Source organism: Microchirus variegatus (genome assembly GCF_963457635.1).
Source record: "Microchirus variegatus genome assembly, chromosome: 5".
Classification (NCBI taxonomy): domain Eukaryota; kingdom Metazoa; phylum Chordata; class Actinopteri; order Pleuronectiformes; family Soleidae; genus Microchirus; species Microchirus variegatus.
In genome coordinates, this window is record NC_139806.1 from 11,360,311 (window position 1) to 11,386,091 (window position 25,781).

Sequence of the window (25,781 nt, forward strand, 5' to 3'; positions counted from 1 at the left end):
ACAATCCATCCAACAGTTATATTGCATTTGACTAAAACCCAAAATGTCTGTTTCATGGAGGAAAAGGCAGTAAATCAGCACAATTTCTGAGACTCATCCTCTGAAGACAATGCATCCCTGAAGCTGCTTTCAGACATGCAAGGCCATTCATTTTCCTAAACTTGTCCAGAGGGACTCTATGTGAATTGCTGTGGACATGTTCCATATCTTCTCCTGCCAGCTTTCTAATCAAATTTGCGGATAATGTGCGAGTACAGCAGTGGGCATGTGTTCTGCCTTCTGCATGCTATAGGCGCCATCGCTCACCTGGATGCTGCGGTCATTCCTCTGCTGCTATGAACGCGTCTGACCCTGGAAATCTCCTGCTGCACAGACACAATCTCCTCCGGGCGATGAAAAGGACTTCAGAAAAAAACCCTGCAGGAAAGTAGAAACAAAGAATCATGAAGTATCCTGCAGACTTCGTGTCTCTTTAGGATGATCTGTAAAGCCCTCACATCTATAAAGTGAACGTGCCAAGCAAAGATGTTGAACTTAGTCAAACTATGTAAACATGTTGATAACATTAGCTTTTTCAAAGCACTGCTGCAACAAGTGCGGAAAGCATCACAAATGTTTTTTGAGCTCAGCATTCATGTCAGCGCCTACAACAAAGACGAGTGTTCATGTCAAATTATCTCCTTATGAATGTATTTGTTTACTTAAAGCAACTTTTGGCTATTTCCTGTTTGTTGTACACTTCCTCTGACCAAACACAATTACCGATAGCTCTCAGAATATAAAGCTAGCTCCACATTAACTCAATTATTTCCCCGAAAGCAGCTTAAATTAATACATTGTTAGCATAATTTATGATGTAAAAGTGAATGCGCCGAGCAAAGATGTTGAACTTAGTCAAACTATGTAAACATGTTGATAACATTAGCTCACATTAGCTTTTTCAAAGCACCACTGCACCAAGCGCGGAAAGCATCACAAATGTTTTTTGGAGCTCAGCATTCATGTCAACGTCTGCAACAAGACGTGTCAAATTATCTCCTCATGAATTTATTTTATTTACTTTAAGCAACTTTTGGCTACTTCCTGTTTGTTGTACACTTCCTCTGACCAAACACAGTTAACGATAGCTCTCACAATATCGAGCTGGCTACACATATATTAACTCAATTATTTCACCAAAAGAAGCTTAAATTAATACATTGTTAGCATAATTTATAATGTAAAAACTCCCATAATGAAAACTCAAGACAAAGATGAGCGTAGAGAATGATTCAGTCCTGTTTGGTCATGGAACAAGGCTAAAGAGACGATGCCCGAAGGTCAAAGGCTTTTTAAGCTTCTATGACCACCTTTGTTTGACAATTACACCTGTCACAGAGGTGGGGTTAGCTCTTACCAACACTGGAAATGTCCAAAGGTAAACAGGTCATTAACAGCCAGCGTCTGGGTTTTAACTGCAGAGATGTAGTCGTGTAATAGGATGTTCTCTGTGAGACGGAGAGACAGCCAGATAAACAAACAGACTGGCAGGGAGGCAGCAAGGCAACACACACAGTTGTGACAAAGGAATCCTCAACATCATGGTCATGAAGATAGTTTATGTTGTACGTCCAACCCTTCTTAGTTTGATTACACTCATCATGCTCAAATTTATGTTACCCACAGAGATTCTTGCCTGGGCTATTTTGGTGAAGGCTGTTGCTTGGGCTTGTCTTTGACAATCCAGCTCGTTCCAGCTCTGTCTTGCACTCTGTCAATCTCTAACAATTTAGCATGCGCACATACACCTTTTCTTCTACTTATATCTTTGCAAGGAGGCTGATCTTAGCCCTGTTCCATAGCTTGCCTACACTAACTAAATGCCTAACCACAACTCCAATCAATCAATTCTAAGTATAAGTTTTGGCCCTTGACGTTGCTCAGATCACCCACACTGGTCTCAGTCCTCACTCTGTACAATCTTCAACTCAAACGTTGTCCTTGCAAAGATAGAAATAAAAGTAAACACACACCTCTCTCCATTTCTCTGTCTTTTTCTCCCCACCACTCTAGCCACATTGCCACGCTCAGTTTTCCGTGGCCTCCCATTCCCGAGTGTTCTGCGTACTAAGTAAATGAACGACACGATCCGGAAATAGTGTTACAGCCGGAGATGGTGGGAAGGAAAATCCCTGGACTGGTGCTGGCAGGAGGGTTGGAGAGAGAAAAGGGAAATAAATAGTATTACAGCCATTGACACTTCAGACAGCGCTTTCATAAGACTCCCTCTCGCTTTCTCCTGAACTCGGTTTATCAAGCACTGATGCACTTCTACTTTGACTTTGTTGACGCTCAGATGCCCCTGCACACGTGCGCCAAGAAAATACGTTTGTTACTTCCTGAGATAGTCGTAGAGGTTAACTTATCTGTAGTGCAGTAGGCTAAAGATCAGTATTAAAAGTCGGTAAATGTGGGGGGAGTGTTGCACGAGGCACAGGGTAAATGTTTTGCAACAGGTTAAAATACCTGTTTTAGTGACCTGTATCCAGCATCTTTTAAACAGTGGCGTTTTAGTACACTGCTGTAATCCTGCATGCTGAGGAAATGTTCTGTCTCTGCTGAAAACCATGTGCAGTGGCCTCTTGGACAGGGTGGTAAAATGCTCCTCCTGCATTTGTTAGAGGATGTGGTTAAATCTCACCCGAGCAGCCCGGGGCTGTGTTTGTGAAGTAACAGTGTAACACCACGTCAATTTGAACCTGTATAATCAAGCCCCGGTGTTATTTTAACATCACAGACGAGCCTTTGCAGAATAGAATAAATAATGTCTTGTCACCGATCTTTATTGTGTTTTACTTGGTGCCTGCTTGGTGCCTGTTAAACGGCCAACAAATGCTTCGCTTGCTATTTACAAGGGGAGGATGGCCTGCGTGAGTGCCTCTCACTATAACAGTCAGTAACATGAGATGGGGAACCACACAACCGCTAAATCAGTAAAATGGGAACCCAGAGTCACTGTAATTTGGGAGAGAGCTGGTTAACCACTCCTCATAATGGATGGTGTTTCTGTTTAGCCTAAGGCGTTGTAGCTGAGGTCATATGCAAACAAGGCAGATCTTGGGCCTCGGATATTTTACAGTGCAACATTTTTTTTTTGTTCCGCGTAATATCACACACATGAAATCACTTTTTCTCCCCCCCCCCTTTCTTTCATCATCTACTGTACACATATTTAACAAGAATCTCATAAATTGTGCATTTAACTGGCAACATGAGGCTCTATAATTGAGGTCTATTAAAATATGTAATATTTTACCCATTGTCGAGGCCAAAACCATTGCACCACACCCTCTACTTTGAGTGAAACATGCCAATTGGCTGCATTTATTTATTTGAGGATTTACATAGAACAATGTAATATTGTTTACTCCATCCATATACATATTTTACACAAACGTAAAAACGATCCAGATCATTGCACTGGATCTTTTATAAATGTGATGAAACTGAGAGATTTTCCTCTACATATATGTAACATCTCCTCGTTCTAAATACAGGCCGCGTTCAACAAAGAGCCTCATTTAAAACTAGAATGTACATCACATGATGTTGGTCTAATGTTGTTAAGAAACATATGAAAACTATTTTCGGAAGAGGCCACAATTCCCACTGTCATTCTGCATTGAACCGAGTCAACAATGATGAATCTGTTTCCCTGAAAGCACCAGCGCTTGAAAGCAAAATACCCCGCGAATCAATCAAGTTAAACATTCTCCCTGCTCGGATGCAACACTCCGTCACTTTCCCTGTCATTTATTTCTGTATCGACTGGTGGCCAACGCACATGTGACATACGATACGTGTGATTCATGTGATTCATGCGTTCAGCCGCACAGACTCCCAACAGCTACGAGCCACTGAATGTTTCATTAACGTCAATATCACACCGTGACTATCAGATTTTTTAGGATAGTCAAATATATAGTGATGTATCACTGGTGTGAATCCTTTCCTAAAATCCCCAGTAGTAGTAGTAGTATAATATCCACATTTTCACCAGACCTTTAAAGCAATGATGGTTTGATTTTTCATCATATTTACATGTATGATTATAAAGTGAGTAGAGTCCTCCAAAATCCTAGAGTCCTATTTCTGGGAAATAGAAAATGACATTTTTAACCGTTGTCATTCGCAGCCCTTACATTGACATCAACATCTCTACCCGACGACAGCGTTGCGTCTATTGTTGCCATATGTTATTTTTTGTGTGAATGCCCCTTTAAAGGATTACATCATCCTTCTTGGGTTCTTTTTTTTTTTTTTTTTTTTTTTTAAATCCTTCGCCACATTTCTCAGTGTTCTGCCCAGAGACAATTGGTTAATTCACCAGTGTATAACACTGCCACCTCCTGATGCACAGCAGCACCATCAGCAGCAGCATCTGTGAGGACACACACACACACACACACACACACGCACACGCACACACACACTATTTCACCCTCATGTTTTTCCCAGTGCATGACGATCGTCCTTTTGCACCTTTTTTTTTTTTTTTTTCCTTGACTCGATGTGACAGTATATCACTGACATCATTGACTGACACTGTAAGGCCTCATCATCACATGATGTTCAGCCAGATTCTCACCAGTGGTGAGAAAAACGTGGAACAGACTCAGAGCAGTGCTCCATGTTCACCACTGACCCAGTGTGTTGATGGTCTTTTTGTGCCACCTAGTGGCAGAAAGAAAGAACACACACACACACACACAGGTCTCACTGTTAACCAGCACTGACTGTGTGCTTGTTCCACATCTTATTGATTCCGATTATATGGTTAAAGAGGGTCAAAGATTATGTTATAAATAACTGGGTTATTAACCTACATGTTATAGCTGTAAACAGTGATGACTCAACAGTTCTATTTAAGAAAAATCAGCATATAAGCCTTTTCTGACTGATTTGTTGGGGGCAAATACTCGTCTCTAAGAAGCAGAATTGAAATTCAACAAAAGCTAACATTGAAAAAAACATTTGTATTGAATTGTGCGTTTATAAAACTAACTAAAAGTGTAGTCTTTGTACATTTATTTCATATACAAGCATTTTGGTTTCATATGAAGTGTAATTTTGAAATGTTCAATACATGCATCCAACCTCAGCACAGTGATGCACATTTGAGCTTCAGGTTCATTTTTTGTCGTACTGTTATATTTGATTCAGAGATGGTTGTTCATGTGTCTAAAATACATTTTGATTCAATACTTATTAGGACCTTTTTGCATCTTGCATACTCCATATTACAAAAAACTAAAATAAACTAATCAAAAATCCAAAACTATTATACACTCTCAGAAATAGAAGTGCCAAGTAGAACCATATAATGTTCTTCGGCTTGTCCTCATAGGAGAACCCTTTTTGAAAGAACAAGAACCATTTTAAACCCCTTTATTCAGGAAAAGGGGTTTTAAAGGGTTCTCTGGATAATGAACAAAATGTTTCTTACTGGAACCATCAGTGTTACCAAGAACCCTTGAAAAACCCTTTTCTTCTGGAAATCTGTTATCGTTATTTATTGGATGCAAATCCCAGCTGACAGTGGGAAAGATACAGTGTACAGCCTCGATGGAAGGTTTTATTCTCAGCAAAAAAAAGTCCACGTCCACTCAGGGACATGCGGAAACTCCCGCTTGCTGTTGTTGTTGCCTGTGGATTGCTGCGTGTATGATTTGGCTCACTTCTATGCAAGTGTTTCAATAGCTCTTTTGTGTTCTGCTCGGCTCAGCTGACATCCACAAGTCTGCAAATTTAAGGGATGGTCATGACATGGCAAACATTTACTGTCCCTTTGTGGATAGTTTTTATATAAACAGCAACTGGAGAGACTTGTTTTTTTCCTTTATAAGAAAACGTAACCTGTGTGTTGTACTTGTTTTGTTACACAAATGCCAGACTGAGCTCAAAATGCTCTTATTATCACAGTAACTCTAGTTCCCCCCCCAACCACAATCACGGTTTGTGCAAACAAGACAAGATCCTTCCTCCTCGAAAAGTAGGAGGAGAATGAAAAAAGTGAGATTTTTCAAGGGAGGAAGCTAACAAGATTCTCTGCGTCCGCTCTCCGGGGCAAAGTCTCCTGTGGTTTTAGAAACTGCAGCCAGTAACAATAACTCTATTCTACACAAGGTTTAATCTGTGTAACAGCATTTTGTATCACTGAAATACCAGTTAAACAAAGAAAGCTTTTTATAACCCTAACTATTTAGACTTCTATCCCGTGTCAGGCTTAATATCATTCTACATTGTGGACATTCTGGGGGTAGGGAACATATTTATTTTGCATTATTGATCAATAATTCCATTAAATAACATTTCAGCACAATGTCAATCAGACTCTAATGATGTAATGAAAAATCTGGCTGAGTAACTGACCAATCATTGAGCTACAGGACACTGTCAAAGTCCAAAATCTGGTTTCTCTGGGTCATTCAAATTCATTCTGAAGGATTTATAATCTCAAAAAATTGGTCTGTCACTGTTTTTAGGTTTCTGCCGTTAGCCTGACTATCATTTGTTATTATCTTATTATCATTTGGATGTAGTGTTTGTTGCCTGCGTCTGCTGCCTCTTGGTCAGAACATCCTTGGACAATAGATTTATTATCTCAGTGGGATTATCCTAGTCAAATAATAAAGGTTGTAGTTCACTTGTCTCAAATTAAGGGCTGAGCAATTAGTTGTTTTCCAATCAAAAATGCAATTTATAATAATACAACAACAACAACAACAACAACGTATAATTGTTGACTGAGAATCAGGATGAGAAACAACGTCATCGATGTTTGCTCCGCTGTATTAAACCACAGATTAAGGTTATTTGTGCAAATTTAAATAACATGGAAATGTGGTGAGTTTCCAGTATTTTTTTTTTAGATAATTTATCTCAGTTCAGCAACATAATATGCAAATATGCATAATAAAGTGCTTTACATTACAAAATAAAAACATACACCATTAAATGTACACAATAAATCACATAAAAGCAGTGATCCAGGAAAGGGAGCGATAAAAAAACCCCACTATGAATTAAGTAATTAACTAATTAAACTACTAATTAACTACTGAGACACAGTAGTGAATAAATGCGTCCTCGGCTTTGATTTAAAAACCTCAACAGTGCATGGAGCTTTTATTTTGGAGGACTGATGAGAATCCTTCACTGCCTTTACCCAGTAGGTGGCACTATTGAGGCACACAAAGTTCAGCTTTGCAGTGCACGTCACTGTTTCCTGCAGGTGAGCTTTTGGACCAGTCAGCATGTCACGTCACAGTTATACTGAATTTAATCTATTCACAGTACAGATCAGATTAGATATTTTTAAGTAGACACACATTAGTGCTCATCCTTTCCTATTTTTACTCGAAATGGTTTCATTTACTCTAGAGCGTCTCATCCAGTGTTCCACGACAAAAGTAATGAACAGTCCACACAGCTCACTCTCTCTCTCTCTCCTTGCTAATCCCCTGCTTCTGTGACCTCTGACCACTCACCGGTATCTTATGTAAGGAGCTGGTTATGGCTGCAGCCGTGGCAATAAGCTCATTAACGGTTGAAAACAACAAACAACAAAAGCCACAAATAAACCTTCGGAAGTAGACGGTGAAGTAAAGAAGGGATGAGACTACAGGAAAAGGTGTAGGCCTCAGTTAAAGGTGTTGAGCTGTGCTTGGCAACATTTGGAAGTTAGAGCCCTTCAGACATGGTATGAACATCCGTCCTGAGAGAAAAATGTACTCTAAATAAATCAAACATTAATTGTTTGTATCTATGCTCACCTTTCCTCCACAGACAGTTTTAAACTTCCTTATAATGTCTCTTGGAATATTACATTTTTTGGAAACCTTCTTATACCCAAGGCCCTTCAGGTGCTATGAAATAATCTCCTGTCTGAGCTTCTGTAGAAGCTCCTTTGTCTTCCCTAGGATTGCACCTCACCTTGAATGTCTTCATGGGTGGGGTTTTACGTATGCATCACAGCTGAGGCAGATGAAGGATCATTAGAGACTTCCCAAAGTCTTAATTATGTTTCAACTCCACTTTATAGGCCATAAGAACTGTCATACGGCTTTGTAAACAACAATATTATATAGGGTTTGAATACATTTTACTAAAATACACAGATTTTATGTATCACTCAACTCATAAAGAAGTAATTTAGAGCAGAATCTTGCTCTCTGAGAAGAATTTAACTGATAAATCCTTATATCCTATCTAATAATTCTGTATTAGAAAATATTAATGTAACGCTCTAAATTGTGATCTTTGGGTGTTTATATAACAAAATGTTTGTGTATTTTGGCTCCAATAGTGTCCTGGTTCCCAATTAGCTTTAGCGGTCCCTGCATTAAAGAGCACCACATCTTGATTTCTGCAGTCTTATTCCATCAATGCTTTTATCTGGGACACATGTATGGTTCAACACCATAATGATCCAGTAACTGTTTCCCCTGCCTATACATACAATACAATGTGCTTTGGAAAAATATGGGGCTTAAAAAATATTAGCACCTTTCTCCTTATTGTCCTATAAAGCTTCAAATGTTATGTACATTTTTGTACATGCAATGTTATGTATTTTATATGTGTATATATTTATATATATATATATATATATATATATATATATATGTATATATGTATATATATATGCGTGTGTGTATATAGGTATATATACATACATATATATACATTTACATACATATACATACATATATATATATATAAATATACATATACATATACATATACATATACATATACATATACATACATACATAAATATACACATACATACACATACATATACATATACATATACATATACATATACATATACATATACATATACATATACATATACATACATACATACATACATAAATATACACATACATACATATATATACATATATATATACATAAACATAATATATATAATATTTAGCGTGATATCATGTGAGATCTTGTGTAATGTGTATGCAGTTTGGCTACAGAGGCAACTCAAGGCAAGGAGAGCAGCGCTGCCAAGGCATCAGGGGACATCAGCCATGTGACCATGGTTACAGGGATTGGTTTAGTGCAGATGTGACATCAGCAAGCCTCCCACTGCCTCCCTCCTCCCCTCTCTCTCTCTCTCTCTCTCTCTGTGGTCTCTCTCTCTCTCTCCTCCTCCTCCCTCGCCTATCCTCAGCATCCCCCCCTCACAGAGATGGCGTGTGTCGGTGCAGTGTCTGGGGCCTAACGCGCACACACACCGAGGACCCCCTTCCCCCTGGATTAGCCGCAGATCGCTCCGAGTGTCTCCCGGCATTGTGTGCCTCCGACCTCTGCTTCTGCCTCGCACCACCTCCCTGAGCTGGGTGTCCAGGGGGGGGCAGGGCCCTTGTGGGTGGAGGGGAATCAAAATCGTGCTTTTGCTGCTGCTGCTGCTGCTGCTGGAGGAGCTGTGCACAATTAGCCATGCCCTGCCCAGGCATCCTTTGACCGGCAGGACGTCTCCGTTTGCCTTTGCCTGCAAACCAGAAGGCGACGTAGGATGAAAATCTGCAAAGATGATGCAAGGTGAATTATCTGTTGTGTGTGTTCTCTCTCTCTCTCTGTCTGTCTGTCTTTTATATTCCCCATCATGTGTATCCTCTGTGTCCTCCTCCTGCCCTCCTGTGTCCTGGTGGGCCATTGAAGCCAGTGATGTGATGTGGATCTGGATCTGTGCTGTGTGCATGCGTGACCGTGACAGTGTGACAGTATGAGAGGGGACGAAGGGAAAGGTGTGTGAGGAGAGAAGAAGTGGCATTTGCAATTGTGTCGTTTGTGTGTGTGTTTACTCGTGTGACTGTGCACAGCTCTGACTCTGGTTATACTGTATGATCAGCATATCTGGAAGTGAGGAAAAAAAAAAAAATCTTGTTAGCTACTTCCAATCATACAACTCCTGCCAGGAAAGTGTATTTGGTTGCCAGGGATTTTCACACAATTTGATAAAAAATCACTCTCCTTTAGTTGATTATGGTGAATCTACATGATTAGGATAATAGTGAATGAGTTGAAGCCATTAATAGTGCAGCATTATGTTACTTACTGACTTAGTGATTAAAAATCAGTTAATTTAAAGTTCCAGTGTGTCACATTTAGGAGGGTTTATTGAATATACAGCCCAAAGGTATGTTTGCGTAAGTTTCTAATCGCTGTAAAATCAAAATTGTTTGATCTCACCTTTAGATGTCACTAATCCTTACTATTCATATAATGCACGTTCTATGAAAGCTTATGGACACAAACTCAATGACAGTTAATCCCAATCATTTTTAATGATCTTCTTTTTTTTTTTTTTTAGGAAAGTACTAAACTGTCCCACACCTAATTCAAACAAACAAGCACACACACTGCACACACACACACACACACACACACACACACACACACACACACACACACACACACACACACACACACACACACACACACACACACACACACACACACACACACACACACACACACACAGTTGCATACAGGATTAACCAAAGTCCAAGAGTGGTTGAGTGCAGTTAAGTGAGTCATAAACTGTGATAGAAGAACGACATCATACATACAAGCCAACATGAGAGATGCTTTACCATCCATTAATGGAAGGTTGCTATTATTAGTCGAAGGCTCGCAGCCTCGTCAGCCTCTCTTTGACATTCTCCACACAGATGTCACATGTTTACCACGTAGCCTTTGTGAGCATGCGTTGCTAACAGCGTAGTAAAGGTGCTGTGTGTGTGTGTGTGTGTGTGCTGCGTTAATGGCATGTGGATGATTCAGTATCACTTAAACACACTCACAATCTCATCTTCGCGTCTCCGATTGCCGGTTCATTCTCAGAGTGCATTAAAGGGTTTTTGGATTTTTGAAATTTAAGGGATAATTTGCAGCGAACGTGTAAAACATAACGGAAAGTCACTGGATTATTGGCACAAGCCAGTGGTGTTCACTGTGGCAGGACATCAGTGTTCGAGGTAATGCGACGTGCCGTTTGTTTGTTCGTCAGTGACCAAGGTTCAGTTGCAGAAGGTCATAGCACTGTGTTACAGTTGGAATAAAGTCAAATAAATGACAGAGGTAATAGTGTTTAGAAAATAAAATAGTGTACTTGCTGTAAGCACATTTGTACTCACATTTCTTGGTGTAAGTGTACAAAGAGGAGCTGAACATGCTGAGTGAATCCTGGACATTGGTCAGAACTCATGGTCTGGACATTGGTTGTACAGCCAGTGTGGACAGCTGGCAATTGAATTTATAGAGATTCTTCTAATGCTTGTTGCATACAGAAGAGTTGGACGCCTCTGGAGGAAACCTTACATCAGTTACTGGGTTTCTTCTGGAGTTTCCTGCTGCACGTTCTGCTCATAAAAGCCACAAACTGTGACTGATAACAAACAAAGCAGCAAGTGAGCCTTTGGTTCAAAGTTTTTGTAGATGAACGTTGATAAATCTGAATCTGAATCCATTGATGGTTTATAGATAGTATAAAAAGCTATGATATTTGTTGACCTCTGCCAAGGAGGTATATGTTTTTTGTTTGTCTGTCTGTCTGTTAGCAAAATAACTCAAAAAGTCACAGACGGATTTTGATGACATTTTCAGAAATGTCTGCAATGGGACTAGGAACAAGTGATTCAATTTTGGGCGTGATCTGTAGACGATATCATTTTTATTGCTATTTTGTAGGCACTGAGCTGCCTTGGTGGAGGTCTGTGCTCTCTGAGTGCTTTTCTAGTTAATTCATGTAATTAACTTCTGTCCGTTTTAGGTCTCACCTTTCGAACTAGATTACAAAAACTCCAATCTGACTATGCTGCTTGTGTTGCTTCCGTGTGTATATTTGTTCGTATTTATGTCTGTTAAATATCTACGGAATAGTAGTAGGGTCACATGTATAAAGATTTTTTTGACAGAAAGTAAAAGAAAAACATGAAACAGCATGAATTGTTAGATTAAAGACAGAATTCTGAGGAAAAAAAGTCAGACTTTAAAAGGTGCATTATGTAATAAATCTAAAGCAACTGGCCATTAAAATCCTCCTAATATGTCACAGAGACTCAGGAATAATGTTCATATAACAAACTGAACTCACCAACAACAACAGTAATTCACATTAAAACAAATCTTTTGCAGACCACAAATCATGTTTTAGCATGTGACGCCACCTACCACCATCTACCAGTCATTGCAGTCAGTAGAGTCTCAATTGCCTAGCAACCACGGGCTGCCAGTTACGTCTGAGCTACAATGGCGGAGAAAAAGAAACCTAAAATTTTATTTTGAAATTGAGTGTAGTAACCGTTTTTGGCCACATTCTTAACTATGGCGCCTTTAAAGTCACAATTCTGAGAAAAAAAGTCAGAAATGTTACTTTACTCTGAGAATTCATGCCGTTTTATTTATTTATGTATTTTTTTACACATGGCCCTAATACTCTCTGTACATTTAGTCACAGGTAAGACAGAGACATAGTTCTCATAGTACAAAGCTTCCTCTACACTCTACAACCCAATAAGGGTTCCAAAAGGGTCCTTCAACAAGGGCTGAGGTTCTACCTGGAACCTTTTCTTCTGAAAAACCCTTTCCCGAAAAAAAGGGTTTTTCAAGGGTTCTTGGTAACACTAATGGTTCCAGTGAGAACCATTTTGATCCAGAGAACCCTTTAAAACCCCTTTCCTGAATCAAGGGTTTTAAAGGGGTTCTTGGTGGAACCCTCCAAAAGGGTTCCAGGTGAAACCTTTATAAAAAGGTTCTACCTGGAGCCAAAAAGGGTTCTCCTATGAGGACAAGCCGAAGAACCTTATATGGTTCTACTCTTAGCACTTTTATTTCTAAGAGTGCACTGATGAAGAGCCATGATGCAGGAATAATCAGTGCAGAGCAGCCCAGTTATATCTTGTAATACATCACAGGCCCTGACATGTCCTTCAGTGCTCAGGAGAGCTTCATGTCCAGAGAATGAGCCACAGTACAGTCGTGTGCTGCATGGGCAATCAACGAACCATGATCACCAAATCACAACACAATGAGTTCATTTTTTTTTTTAAACCACAACACACTGATGATAAACGGAGATAACACACAGTGTTTATCCATCACGTGCCGCTGTTACTGCTACTGAAGTGTGGATTTGAGAATCAACAGCACTCTCACAGCTCGCCTAAAACACGGTGATATAAACCTTTCACTAGCTGGAGCAAGAGTCATCTGCAGGAACCTGGAAAAGTACTTTTCTCTATCTGAGGTTTTGTAATTTTTTTGACCAAACGTAATTATGAACTTGTTTCATCAGACACGACACAAGTTTTTCAAGTTCAAGAGAAAGTCTTCTTCTCTTCTCTTCTTCATATAAACGTCAAAATCCTCCACTCTTTGGGATGATTCATCATCGTCTCGTGTGACGTGACGTTTCCATGGTTACAATCTGTTATCTGTTGTGCGATTACACCACATTATTGGCAGCTTCTCCTTCTTCTTCTGCATACCTTGGTTTTATTGAGTTGTTGTTGCCTTTCTATCATTTTGACCATTCCTACTCTGACCTGTAACGACATCGGTCGCCAAGACATTTTCACCCAGAGAGCTGGATTTGTTTTATTCTCCATAAAAACCCTTTTTAATGCCAGTAAATCAGCAGGATCTGAACGCCATGCCACAGCCATGGCACATTCAAAATCACACAGCATCCATTCTGAGGCGGATGCAGATTTTCAAGAAAGAAAAAAACCTTATTTCTTGGAAACTGTTCTTATTTTTATGCCTAAAAATGTAAACAATATCATGGAAAGCAAGTTTTGCATGATAGGAATAATCCAATTTTAAGAAAATAATATCAGAACAGAATTTCTTTGCTGATGATAAGCACGTCTTTCTTGAAGTATTTTGTTATTTTATTTTAAAGCATTTTGTCAATTTAAAAGTTGGTAAATCCACAAACTAGTTTTAGAAATTCTATCAAAGGAACATTTGCATATACCCTACAACCTTTTTTTTTTTTTTTTTTTCAATTAAATCAAGAAAATGTAAATTCATTTAAGAGTGGGACTGTTTTTGCAGTGATACTAACAGCAGACACATGAAATGTTACAGTTTTTTTATATTAGTTGATGGAAACTGACGTCACAGGAAACACACACTCTGTATTATGTGTTTTCTACTAGAGCCACATTTATTCTTTATTACTGTGTGGTGCCTAATCTGTCAGTGGTGCTGGGTGTTGGCATCCACTCTGGCTTCCTGTAGTAGCTCCGCTCTCTCTCTCTCTCTCTCTCCCCCTCCAGCCTCCATCGAATCTCGCTAATGAAGTGTACAGATTGATCAACCTTTGCTCGAGTTTCCTCTCCATTTTATATTGTCAGGGAGAGGAGGACACTTAAGGAAATTGCACGGTCTGCATGGCTGCGTTTTATGCGTGGGCCTGTTTCAGATGGCAGGATGTTTGTGTCTGAATCTGATACATTAACTTACAGTACATACTGTATATATATATAAATAAATATAATGGATCCCTCTCTCTCTCTTTGTTTGACTCTCTTGTGGTTTTTTAGGACTCAAAAACCGAACCAGGAAAGCTCTGGGTTTACGAAAGAAGGACAGGGATACAGACGCAGCGTGAGTTTGCTCACAAACACACAAACATTATGGAAATTCTGCCGTGTGATAATGCGACTGAAACTGAATACTCTGAGAAGCTAAAAGTTGAAAAGTTTGGACAGATTTGTAATTTTTTTTGTTTGTATGATCTTTTTTTTTTTTTTTTTACTGATTTTCTCATTTTAAACAGCATTTTTACCATGTATTTGGCTGCTTGAGTTCAGAAATGTAACATTTAAGAATTGTGTCTCTACTTAAACCAGGTTTTGAAATCGTAGATGGAATAAGAAAAGTATTATAATAATAATAAAAAAAACACTTTTCTCTCTTGTCACCTGAAACAGGAGCTCGCCTGACAAAGAAGGGACTGGAAGTGGAAAGAAAGGAAGTGTAGGTCTTTGTTTTAATTCTTGAATTATGACCTTTTAAGTTAAAAGTTTAAGTTCCAGGATTTGTATTTCTGTTGTGTCATTTCACAAACATAGAGGTGATCCAGAGAGTTTAGATATTGTCATGTACTGCTATTACCTTTATTACAATGTGGTTCTATTTCTGTCATAAAAAAGTTTTTTTTTTAAAGTGTGATTTGGCCAAAAAATACACAAACAAAAAAACTCACAACAGTTTAGCAAGTTTACCCAAAATCAATCATTATAACCATGAGAAACAGTCAGAGCCCAAAGATGTAACAGATGTGACACAACTCTGGTATTTTCCTCATCATATCCTGATACCAGAATATGCTCTTAGACGTTGGATGTCACTGTTACTGACTCAAATAAACTAAACTTCTCCATTTTATTAATAGAAAAAGGCCAATGGGGCACCCAATGGTTTCTATGGGGAGATTGACTGGGACAGATATGTGAGTACACACACAATCTCCTCTCCTGTTTGAATTAACTCTATTTAACTCTACGTTGATGCTCAGCAGAGTCCTCGCAGCTCTGTGCAGTAAATCTACAGTTCAGGGTCATGTAACAGTAGCCGCACAGTCAGTCAGGAAGCCGACTGTCTCAGGCAAAGACATCTGTGAAACAGGAGACGCGTTTTTTTTCTTAAACAAAGTAACTCAGAGGCATGAGTTTAGCAGCGTGGCTGTGGCAGAGTGTGTATGATACACTAGAAAAGACGCTATACTGTATGCCTCCTCTTCTCTTTTGTGCAGGCCTCGCCTGATGTGGACGAGGAGGGATTCAGCTTGCGGCCTGGTGACGAAGGCGATGATATCCTTTCACTGTGGTGGTGGTGGTGGTGGGGAGCAGATCTGCAAAATGATTGACCCGTTTGGCTGAATGACTCACTGAATGAATAATCCATCCCTCTTTCACCTCAGCACCATGTCTGAATGAACTGAATCAGTGTCAGGGCTGCAGGTAAGAGTCATATTCTATTTGAATTGACTCCTCGGCGCTCATTAACCACTGACCTGCAGTTCACTGGTATTTTAAGGTTCTGCTCCCACAGGTGTCAGCAGCTGTAGATTTGAACGCGGATTCACAAAGAGCGGGATGAATTAGCCGAGGCAGCAGAGACACATGGAGACACCGAGCAGATGTCTCACTCTGGTGCTGCAGCGCTCCATATTTTAAAAAGGATGGAATAGAATCAGTCTCCATTGCTTGTTATCACATATTGTACTTATTCTGCTTTGTCCTTGACGAGACTCGCTCACTTGCTTCCAAAGGCAAGCACTTTTTCTCCTCCAGCGACTCAGAAGAGGACGAGGACAGCAAGAAAAAGTTCAAAATCAAGATCAAGCCACTGGTGCCGGACAGTGCCAAGTGTGTCCCTCCATCTATGGACGAGCTAAAAGCCTCAGTGGGAGGACTGGCACTCTCGCCGTCTCTGGTGAGTGCTGCCGATCAACGCACTCCCTTTTTCTTACTGTACAAAGCACAACATGTGTGTCCACCAGGGGTCTCACACACAAATGACCTGGGGTCAAAAAGTCCAACTGTGTAAGGGGAAGAACAACCCAGAAATTACGATATTTCGCATCATTTCAAAATAAGAGACTTATGATAATGTAGTTCACGTCATAAAACATATATATATATGATGCAAAATGAATCTATAAACATGAAAAACTAGCTATTTCATTTAAAGCTGCCATATTTAAGAATGTGGCCAAAAACGGTTACTACATTCAAATTCAAAATACAGAGGTCTTTTAGGTTTCGTTTTCTGACGTAACTGGCAACCCGTGGTTGCTCGGCAGCTGAGACCTTACTGACTGCAATGATTGGTAGATGGCGGTAGGTGGCGCCACATGTCAAAACATAAACATGATTTACAGTCTGCAAAATATTTTTTTTAATGCAAATATTTTGTCTGTACTGTTGTTGTTGGTGAGTTCAGTTTGTTATATGAACATTATTCCTGAGTCTCTGTGACATATTAGGAGGATTTTATGGCCAGTTGCTTTAGATTTATTACATAATGCACCTAAGTGGTTGACACCTCTGGTTTACACAATGCAGCTGTATTACATCTGTATTACTTACATATGTCTCTGTTACTCCCTTCTTGTGTTTTTATTTGCCTTCTTTCTTTTTTATTTCAAAACTCGTCTGCCATCATCTTATAGAAGAGAAGTCCGGTAAGCCACACAGTCACACATTTTCATCTTTGTGTCACCATGAAGAGAGAGAGATTGCACGGCATGAGCTAACTGAATGCTGAGATGCTTGGTTACCCCCCCCCCCCCCACCCCAAATTCTCACAAACCATAATAATTCACTTATGAATTGGGCTGCGCATTAAATAATTGCAAAACCACAATTATCTGGTTTCTTTAACTTTCACTCTTCAGAACTTTTTTATCTGACATTTTATGGGAATAATTATTGATTCTGACTCATTTGAAAGTGCTGCTAACATTTTTGGCATATATCATATAGCCCAGCCCGACTCAGTGCATGTCTGTACACTTTTTAGGCCTTGAAAACAATCGATTATTTTTGTTAATTTGGGGTTTTTTTTGTTCACCAAAAGCTTTACTTGGCCCTTTCTGGCAAAGCATTATTACATAATGCACAGTAATCATAGCACACACACACACACACAACGCTTCAAAACTACTGGTTTGCTCTTCTTTGAGTGTGCAGCTCTGTGTGTGTGTGTGATGTTGCTGCTGTGTTACAGCTCCTGTTGCGTTGATGTCGTAGCTTTGCGGTGAAAAGTAAAGACATGCGGTGTGTGTGTGTGTGTGTGTGTGCAGTTTGAGTTTAAGTGTACACTTGACTGATTTGTCACTCACTCTCTGACCCAGGTCTGTTCTCTCTTCCTTTTTGCTGGTCTCAGAGACGCAGCCCGGTGAGTTGATCACGCCCCCTGCTGGCAGCCTGTAAACACTGCTCTTTTGACCTCTGACCTGTTCAGAAACAGATGACAGGACACAGTAACCACATCTCAGATAATGTAGTCAGAACTTTATCAAAAATATTTGTTCCACTTGGTCCAAGTCAAAAAATCTAATGATTAAGTGTTTGTGCTTTCACTCTTTATTCGCCATATCCTTTATTTATCTTTTGTTTTGACTTGTTTCTTTTTCAGGGGCAGATAAAAAGAAATTTGTCCTGTAAGTACATTTGATTTAACAAACTGCTGTTTCATATTAAAGCAGCGCATTTTCCTTGTCAAACACAAGAATGACAGAGACCTTTCTTCTATCAGGTGAGGAGATTGTCAGACCGAGACGATCCACGCCGACTCCAAGTCCTGTCCCTGAGATGCCAAGGTGTGATTATTGACCAACAACACACTATTATTATTATTAGTCTCTATAGTTGTATGTATGTGTGTGTGTAGTGTGATTCTGCAGAGCAACTATGCCCAAATTTAAAGCTGCAATGTGTAACTTTTCTATTAATTTTGAATCTGCCTGTTTGGTTACTTACTTACAAAAACAATGTGATAATTGTAGTTTTTTATTATTATTATTTTGTGGACAACCTGTTTGGAACTGTCTCATTTGAGCTGATTTGACAACAGATATTTATTTATATTTAAAAGTTACGCTCTATTCTGAGAATCATGTGTAAGATTAAAGCCTAAAGTAAACAATTTAGTAGTAAAAAGTACAAAATGACATTTGAATCAGGTTGAAAAGTTACTTTTTTTAAATTAATCTTTGGTGCTTCTTGTTTATCTGAAACTATTACATAACTGATCATTAAAAATGTGAATTTGTTCTCATGGCTCACCTGCAGTACCTCTTGGGCCCACAAGGAGGATGTGGCTCAGTAATAATCCTTTTTGTGTTTCTTCCTCTGCAGTGACCGGCTATCACAGAACGTTCCCGCCTTTTTCGGGCCGCCTTCAGAGACCAAATATGCCAGATATGATGGTCCGACCCTCGTCATAGACCTTAATCAAGTAAAGTTTGACAGTAGGGTTTGTAGAGGTCATGGTGATATGTTTCCTTGTCCTTCACAGTGGTTCCAGCAGATATCTGGGGAGAGTCAAGATCACGGTCAGAGTCGCCGCTCAGTAGAAGTTTTCCAATGGGAGGTGAGGCTCACTGTGCCAGGATGTATTTATGCATCACTGTAATCTGACGTGCAGTACTGACCTGACCCTGTCGTCCATGTCGTAGCTCCTCCTCCGCTTCCTCCAAAAAACATTCCATCAAGAAGTCAGTATGGCTACTCTTCAGACTCTGCAGGTACGTTCAGCAAGTGACTCCCTGTTCTTCTTCCGTTGCACGGTGAGCTGCTTCAAAACAGGAAACACACATCCAAAAAGCATCCATGAAAAGTTTCTGCTGAACCAAGTCTTTCAGAACACTTCTTGCTCTGGCCTTTAAACCTTGGCCTTCAAACAGAAGCAGAATAATAAAGAAAAAAAAACACTGAAAGTCACGCACTGCAGCTTTAAAGTACATGCAAGGCTACGAAGACCCTACAACTTTTAAAGTTAAAGTGATTATACACTTATACAAACATAATTATGGGGAGAATATTCCACTCCACAGTCAATAAATCCTCCTAAATGTTGCACATTGGACCTTTAAAGGAGACATGTTATGCAAAATCTACTTTTTCATCATTTTAATCCTTATATTTGGGACTCTGGAGGTCCTATGAATAGGCAAAGTGTGAAAAAATATGACTCACTCATGTTTTTGTGGTCCTCCTCAGTCTGAGTACAGGAGATAAAACACGCAATGTTGACTTCCGCACTCATTGCTACGTCACAATGACACACTCCTGGAATCGTTGTCTCACGGAGCTCCGCTTTGTCCCTAAAAAAACGCGAGAGTGCAGGCGAGGTCGATAGTATCCTGAAGAGCGGAAGTCTGCGAAGTGTTCTATTCTTGTCTGTACAGTGCAGCACAGAGTTCTACACAAACTTCCAGCCTCAGTGACACTGACGTAGTTTCCTGTGTCTCATTTGCATTTAAAGAGACAGGCACTCAAAAGCGAGTGTTCTGACCAGGGCTGTTTTGTCAGGGTGATTGAACTGCTGTGGTGCTTCATCCTTAAGGTATTTTGACCATGTTCATTAGGACACCAGGGAACTAGGTGAACTTGGAGAAATAGGGTATAATATGTCTACTTTAATGAGAGTGGTTATATAAAGGCTTCTTCCCACTATTTGCAGCTGATCTACCCAACGGAAGAGGAGCTCGCAGTTCTGCCCCGATCTACCTGAACGTCCTGTCCCCCGCCTCCTACCGTGGCTCCCCGGCCCCCGACCTCGACGACGTGTTTGGCCCCGTGGACAGTCCTCGCACCAGCGAGGAGACAATGTCGCCAAGATGGGTCATTTTCAACGAAGACAGACCTCCACCACCTGATGAACCTGCTCCCCCACCACCACCGGACTCTCCTGCCCCAGACACGCCTTCGTCCACTCCCTCCACCCCCTGCCTTTCTCCTGGTCCTCCTCCGAATGAGCCCCCACCTTCGCCTCCAGCTTTTTCTCCCGGGTCTCCTCCTCCCTTTTCACCGCCAGACTCACCCCCATCCATTATGCTCGGGCCTCCTCCTCCGGAAGAGCCAGCACCTCCCCTGCCTCCCAACTTCTCTTCCTCCAGTTCGTCTCCAGTTGGCCTCGACGAGGAGGCGATCGACGAGGAGGTGCTGCGGTTTGCAGCATACTCTTCCTGTCCTGTCCCCATCAGCCCGGTGCCCCCTCTGCCGGCAGAGCGGAGGTCTCCTCGGACAGGGCTTACCTCGCCCCTGGTCCTGGGAGGAGCAGGAGGAAGAAGAACCCCAGACAGTGGATACCTGAGAGATGATATCGCAGACTTTGTGGGCTCGCCCAGAGAGATGACTCCAAGCTTCAGGGGAACGCCTCCTCCTCTTCCTCCGACCACCTACAGATCTATTATGTCTTCTCCTGGGCCTCACTCAGGCAGCAGTGAGTACTCTCCTCTTCTGCTCTCCTTCTCTTCTTCTTGCCAATTAGGCTGCTGCTGCTATTGCTGACTGTGCACTTGGTAAAAAAAGAGAACTGTGGAGCATTTGGAGTGGGAGTTGTAACAAAACCATCACACAGTTATGCCTAAAATACATTTGTTCTTTTGGGATTGGTTTATATTTTGTCAGGAATTAAATTATCATCTGATTCGGCTACAGTCACTTATTATGCTTGAGTCAAATGAGTAAAATGACATACTTCATCTTCAGACAGTGAAAAATGACGATGCTGATGTTGAATCAAATCCTCTTGTTGTGATCTGAAGGCAGTGCTAACCACAGACACTGGTATGTACCGCAGGCCCCTCGTCTCCAGCTCGTCCTGCCACGCCTCAGTCTCGAGGCAGCCCAGTCCCTCCACCTCCTCCACCTCGACCGTCCTCGCGACCAAAACTGCCCCCGGGGAAGCCAATCACAGACCTGGTACTTCCATTACTCTATTCCACTGTCTCCATTTGCCTCTCTGTGCTTTGACGTGTCGTTTCATAGATGACACAGGGTGAATTAATTCAGTCTGACTCCTTCCTTTTCTTCATTCGCACTCACAGACAGCAGATTCACAGTTTGTGTACTGTCTCCAGACTCGACCCTTCAGTCCACCGGTTTCGGGCAGCCCCCCGCCTTTCGCCCCCCTGGCCCGGGCAGAGAGCTCTTCCTCCATCTCGTCCGTTACCTCGCAGAGTGCAGCATCTACTCCGACCTTAGGGAGGGACCTCAGCATGTCCACTGCAGGTACATCACTCACAAGTCAGCGTGGACGAGTTCACACCACATGCTTTTCAGCCTTATTATTAGGTATGCAGACGAGTTTTCAAGTCGCAGCTAGTCGATCTCAGTCACGAAAGACTTCATATAAAACTGGACGTAATGTTCAGCGGTCAACCAAAAACGTGCCATACATAATCATCCAATCATCCTCATTTACATGCTTTATACACTACCGTTCAAAAGTTTGGGGTCACCTATACAATTTTTTTGTGTTTTCCATTAAAAGTCACACTTTTATTCATAAAAAGAGTTGCAAAATGAATAGAAAATATAGTCAAGACATTGACTATATTGACATTGACTATTATTTTCCTTTCGTCAAAGAACCAGCAAAACTGTTTTCAGCTGTGCTAACATCATTGCACAAGGGTTTTCAAGGGTTTTCTAATCATACAATAGCCTTCTAACGTGATTAGCAAACACAATGTACCATTAGAACACTGGAGAGATGGTTGTTGGAAATGGGCCTCTATACACCTATGTACATATTCCATTAAAAACCAGACGTTTGCATCTAAAATAGTCGTTTACCACATTTACTATGTATAGAGTGTATTTCTGATTCATTTAATGTTATATTCACTGAAAAAAAGGGCTTTTCCTTCAAAAATAAGGACATTCAAAGTGAGCCCAAACGGTAGCCTACATGCTATAAACAGTGAGTGATGACTCGAGTCAAAAACTCAATCCCGAGGCAGCGCGTGATGCACGGCGACCAGCGTGACTCTGTAAATCGTGCGGTGTGAACTTGTCAGATTGAACCCATGTTGTCTGTCACTCATCATCACTGTGTCCTTGCCTCACATTCTTGTCCCCTCTCCAACGACTCTCTCCTCCTCATGTCTCTTCTCCCGCTCAGAGGCGTCACAGCCTCTGGTATGGTTTGACCATGGCAGGTTTTATTTAGCTTTCGAAGGTGAGTCGAGCCAGAAGTCCATCCAGCGCATGCAATCAAAGCACCTGCACTATTTTCTACCTGTAGCCTTGTCCAGTGAGGCACACCACCACTGCTGCTGCTGCTGTCCACCCCATCCTCTGTCCCCACTCCCTAACCTCAAACCCAGAGTCAGAAATGTAGGGGTTCAGTGTTGCTTTTTTGTTTGTTTGTTTGTTTATACTCCCCTGTTCTGTGCTCGACACCAGTGGCTAAACTTTTGAGCAACGTAGGGAAAAGCTGTAGTTTACGTTATGAGCCTGAAATACTATTAACATTCGTCCTGAGTGATCCAATCATGGCTACAGGTGTGAACACTCAAAGGTTTGTCTTAAATGTGTCCTCATATCCCAGATCCACGTCAGTTTCAGGTCTCTTTTTTACACAATATTAAAGCTCCCATAGAGTTATGGAGGTCTACTCACATACATTATGATCAAAAACCTCCTAGTTGCTGCAAACCAGGCGATCGAAATCTCTCCTCACTGAAGCTCACTGTTTCAGACTGAAATCTCACCCCCAGAAGACAGAACTGTGTTGTGATTGGCCAGGTAACTGGAAGTGATGTAATTAGCACGTCAGCTCTCAGAAGCGCAGCTCCCCCCTCTGGAACGGTGGATGCACTACTACTCATTCTCAAACCACTGTTTTAACAATGTTTAAAAATAACTTCGTCACGACTCCCCGCCGCAGTCCCTTTTACACTTTTGGCCCGAGGCAGACCCAGAGTCAGAAGACACTGTCGCTCGTGAAACATCTCCACAATGGACGTTCTTCTTCTTCTGCGGTTCAATGTACGCAACCGGATGTGCCCGGACTAGTGCCCGGAGCAGGACCATCTGCTGTTCAGGAGAAGTGATCCTTACGTCACGATTCCAGGCTTTTTCAGAGTGCTTGCAGAGCCCGAGAATACAATAAAACCCAGTGTTCTCAGCAATGGCTGAAATGTTTGTTTCCAAACTTTAGGGCTTCATAAACAAGGTAATGGTGCAGATACACACCAAAGAACAGCGTTAATTGGAACTTCCGGTCTATGGGAGCTTTAACACTGATCACTATATGTTTTTTGTTTCTATTTAATGATAGTTTAACAGCACATAAAGACCTTTCAGTCAGTTTTCCCTGTCTTTGTCTCACACACACACAGCTGTACGGTCAGAGACTCTGCTTGTGCCAGATGTGATCATATGCAGTTTAATGCCAGGTGTAAACGGTCATGATTAGCACATTATCCACCTGCGTTTGGATCACTGAGAACAGATGTTAATACCAGGTCTGAACGGGAACGTTCCTATAAGATTTCTAAAAAAAAACACACTTGTGTGTATTTTCTTCAGGATGCTCTCGAGGACCCAGTCCACTCACCATGGGACCTCAGGACACTCTGCCTGTGGCAGCTGCCTTCACAGAAACCATCAATGCCTACTTCAAAGGCGCTGATCCCAGCAAGTAAGCCTGCATTTTCTGTCTGGGAAATATTTCCATTCCACAAAAAGTGATTTTTGTTCAGCCTGATGTTTGAGCTTAGGCCTTATCTCTGTATGTCTCTCTGTCCCAGGTGTGTGGTGAAGATCACCGGGGAGATGGTGCTGTCTTTTCCCGCGGGAATCACCAGGCACTTTGCAAGCCAACCGTCCCAACCCATCCTCACCTTTAGCATTAGCAGCTATGAGCGACTGGAGCAAGTGCTGCCTAACCCACAGCTGCTCTGCTGGTCAGGAAAACAACACAGATATACAGCACTCTATACTATAACACAGAGTGGAACTCATTTCTAACTGTTTTATCCCTCTCGTGCCTTAGTGATTCCACAGTGGACAGTGTAGAAACTAAGGAGTTCTGGGTAAATATGCCAAACTTGATGAGTCATTTGAAGAAGGTGGCTGAACAGAAGCCTCAGGCAACATACTACAACGTGGATATGATCAAATATCAGGTCGGTGTCTCCTCCGTTGTGTCTATGTTTTGTATCCATACGTCCTTTCTCGCTCACCGTCTTCTGCTTTTGTGTCTTCAGGTGTCGGCAGAGGGGATCCAGTCCACTCCTCTCAACCTAGCAGTCAGCTGGCGAGGCGATGCCACCAGCACTGACCTGAGAATAGACTACAAGTACAACACTGAGGCCATGGCTGCCCCTGTCCCACTACACAACATCCAATTCCTGGTCCCTGTGGATGGAGGCGCAGCCAAACTCCAGGCCATGATCCCACCGGCCACCTGGTGAGGGTCGCTTGTACTTTGTACTCTTCTTTTTTTTACTTTGTCTTTTCAGACAACGTGTCTGTTACAACAAAACACCTTTTTTTCCTCCATCCTAAGGAATCAAGAGCAGCAGACGATACAGTGGAAGATCTCCAGTCTCTCTCATAGATCTGAAAATGGAGGTGGGTGTTCGTCTTTCGGGCCTTTATTATCCGATGACACACTGGGTGCTAATAGTGTATTTGGTTGTGGCTTTTTGATGAATTCATGCAAGACAAGTGCTATTTTGGAGCAGTAAAGGTATAATGTCATCTGTGTAGGAGTAGGAGCTCTCCTGGGACGCTTTCAGACAACAGAGGGTCCATGTAAACCGTCACAGCTGGCTGTCCAGTTCACCAGCGAGGGGAGCACTCTGTCAGGCTGTGACATCCAGCTGGTCGGCACTGGCTATCGGCTATCGCTGGTCAAGAAGAGATTTGCTTCAGGTCAGTCTTGAGTGTTGATGCGTGTTGGGCTTGGTATTGACAAAACACTTTTGATATGGTGCCAATATTGACATCTGGACTTTGATACCCAGCCCTACATACATGCACGTGTCCATTTGACTGTTGACTGACTCCTGACACCTTTCATTCTGCTTCACAGGGAAATACTTGGCGGACAATTGACTGACCCGTTTGTTGGCGAAAAAGACAGAGAGAGAATCAGTGGCTTTTGACTGTGAAGACAATGGATCCGTCCCATGTTTCGGTGCATTTGAAACGTCATCTGTAGCAGCAGACCATTAGAAC

General features: G+C 41.5%; 1 protein-coding gene across 1 annotated transcript; it reads left to right on the forward strand.

Annotated features, from left to right (window-relative positions):
* Positions 1-2,302: 2,302 nt before the first annotated feature.
* Positions 2,303-25,658, forward strand: sgip1b (SH3GL interacting endocytic adaptor 1b; the record flags this gene model as incomplete). The annotated part of the gene is made up of 24 exons (XM_083888974.1): positions 2,303-2,366; positions 14,613-14,676; positions 15,003-15,048; positions 15,467-15,523; positions 15,827-15,884; positions 16,334-16,509; positions 17,249-17,260; positions 17,965-17,976; positions 18,217-18,241; positions 18,337-18,400; positions 18,939-19,009; positions 19,099-19,173; positions 19,259-19,327; positions 20,266-21,027; positions 21,388-21,509; positions 21,668-21,818; positions 22,714-22,770; positions 24,126-24,237; positions 24,347-24,502; positions 24,592-24,724; positions 24,806-25,008; positions 25,108-25,172; positions 25,311-25,475; positions 25,636-25,658. The coding sequence occupies 24 exons, from the start codon at positions 2,303-2,305 to the stop codon at positions 25,656-25,658; spliced, it is 2,742 nt and encodes a 913-aa protein (XP_083745100.1).
* Between the last annotated feature and the right edge of the window lie 123 nt (positions 25,659-25,781).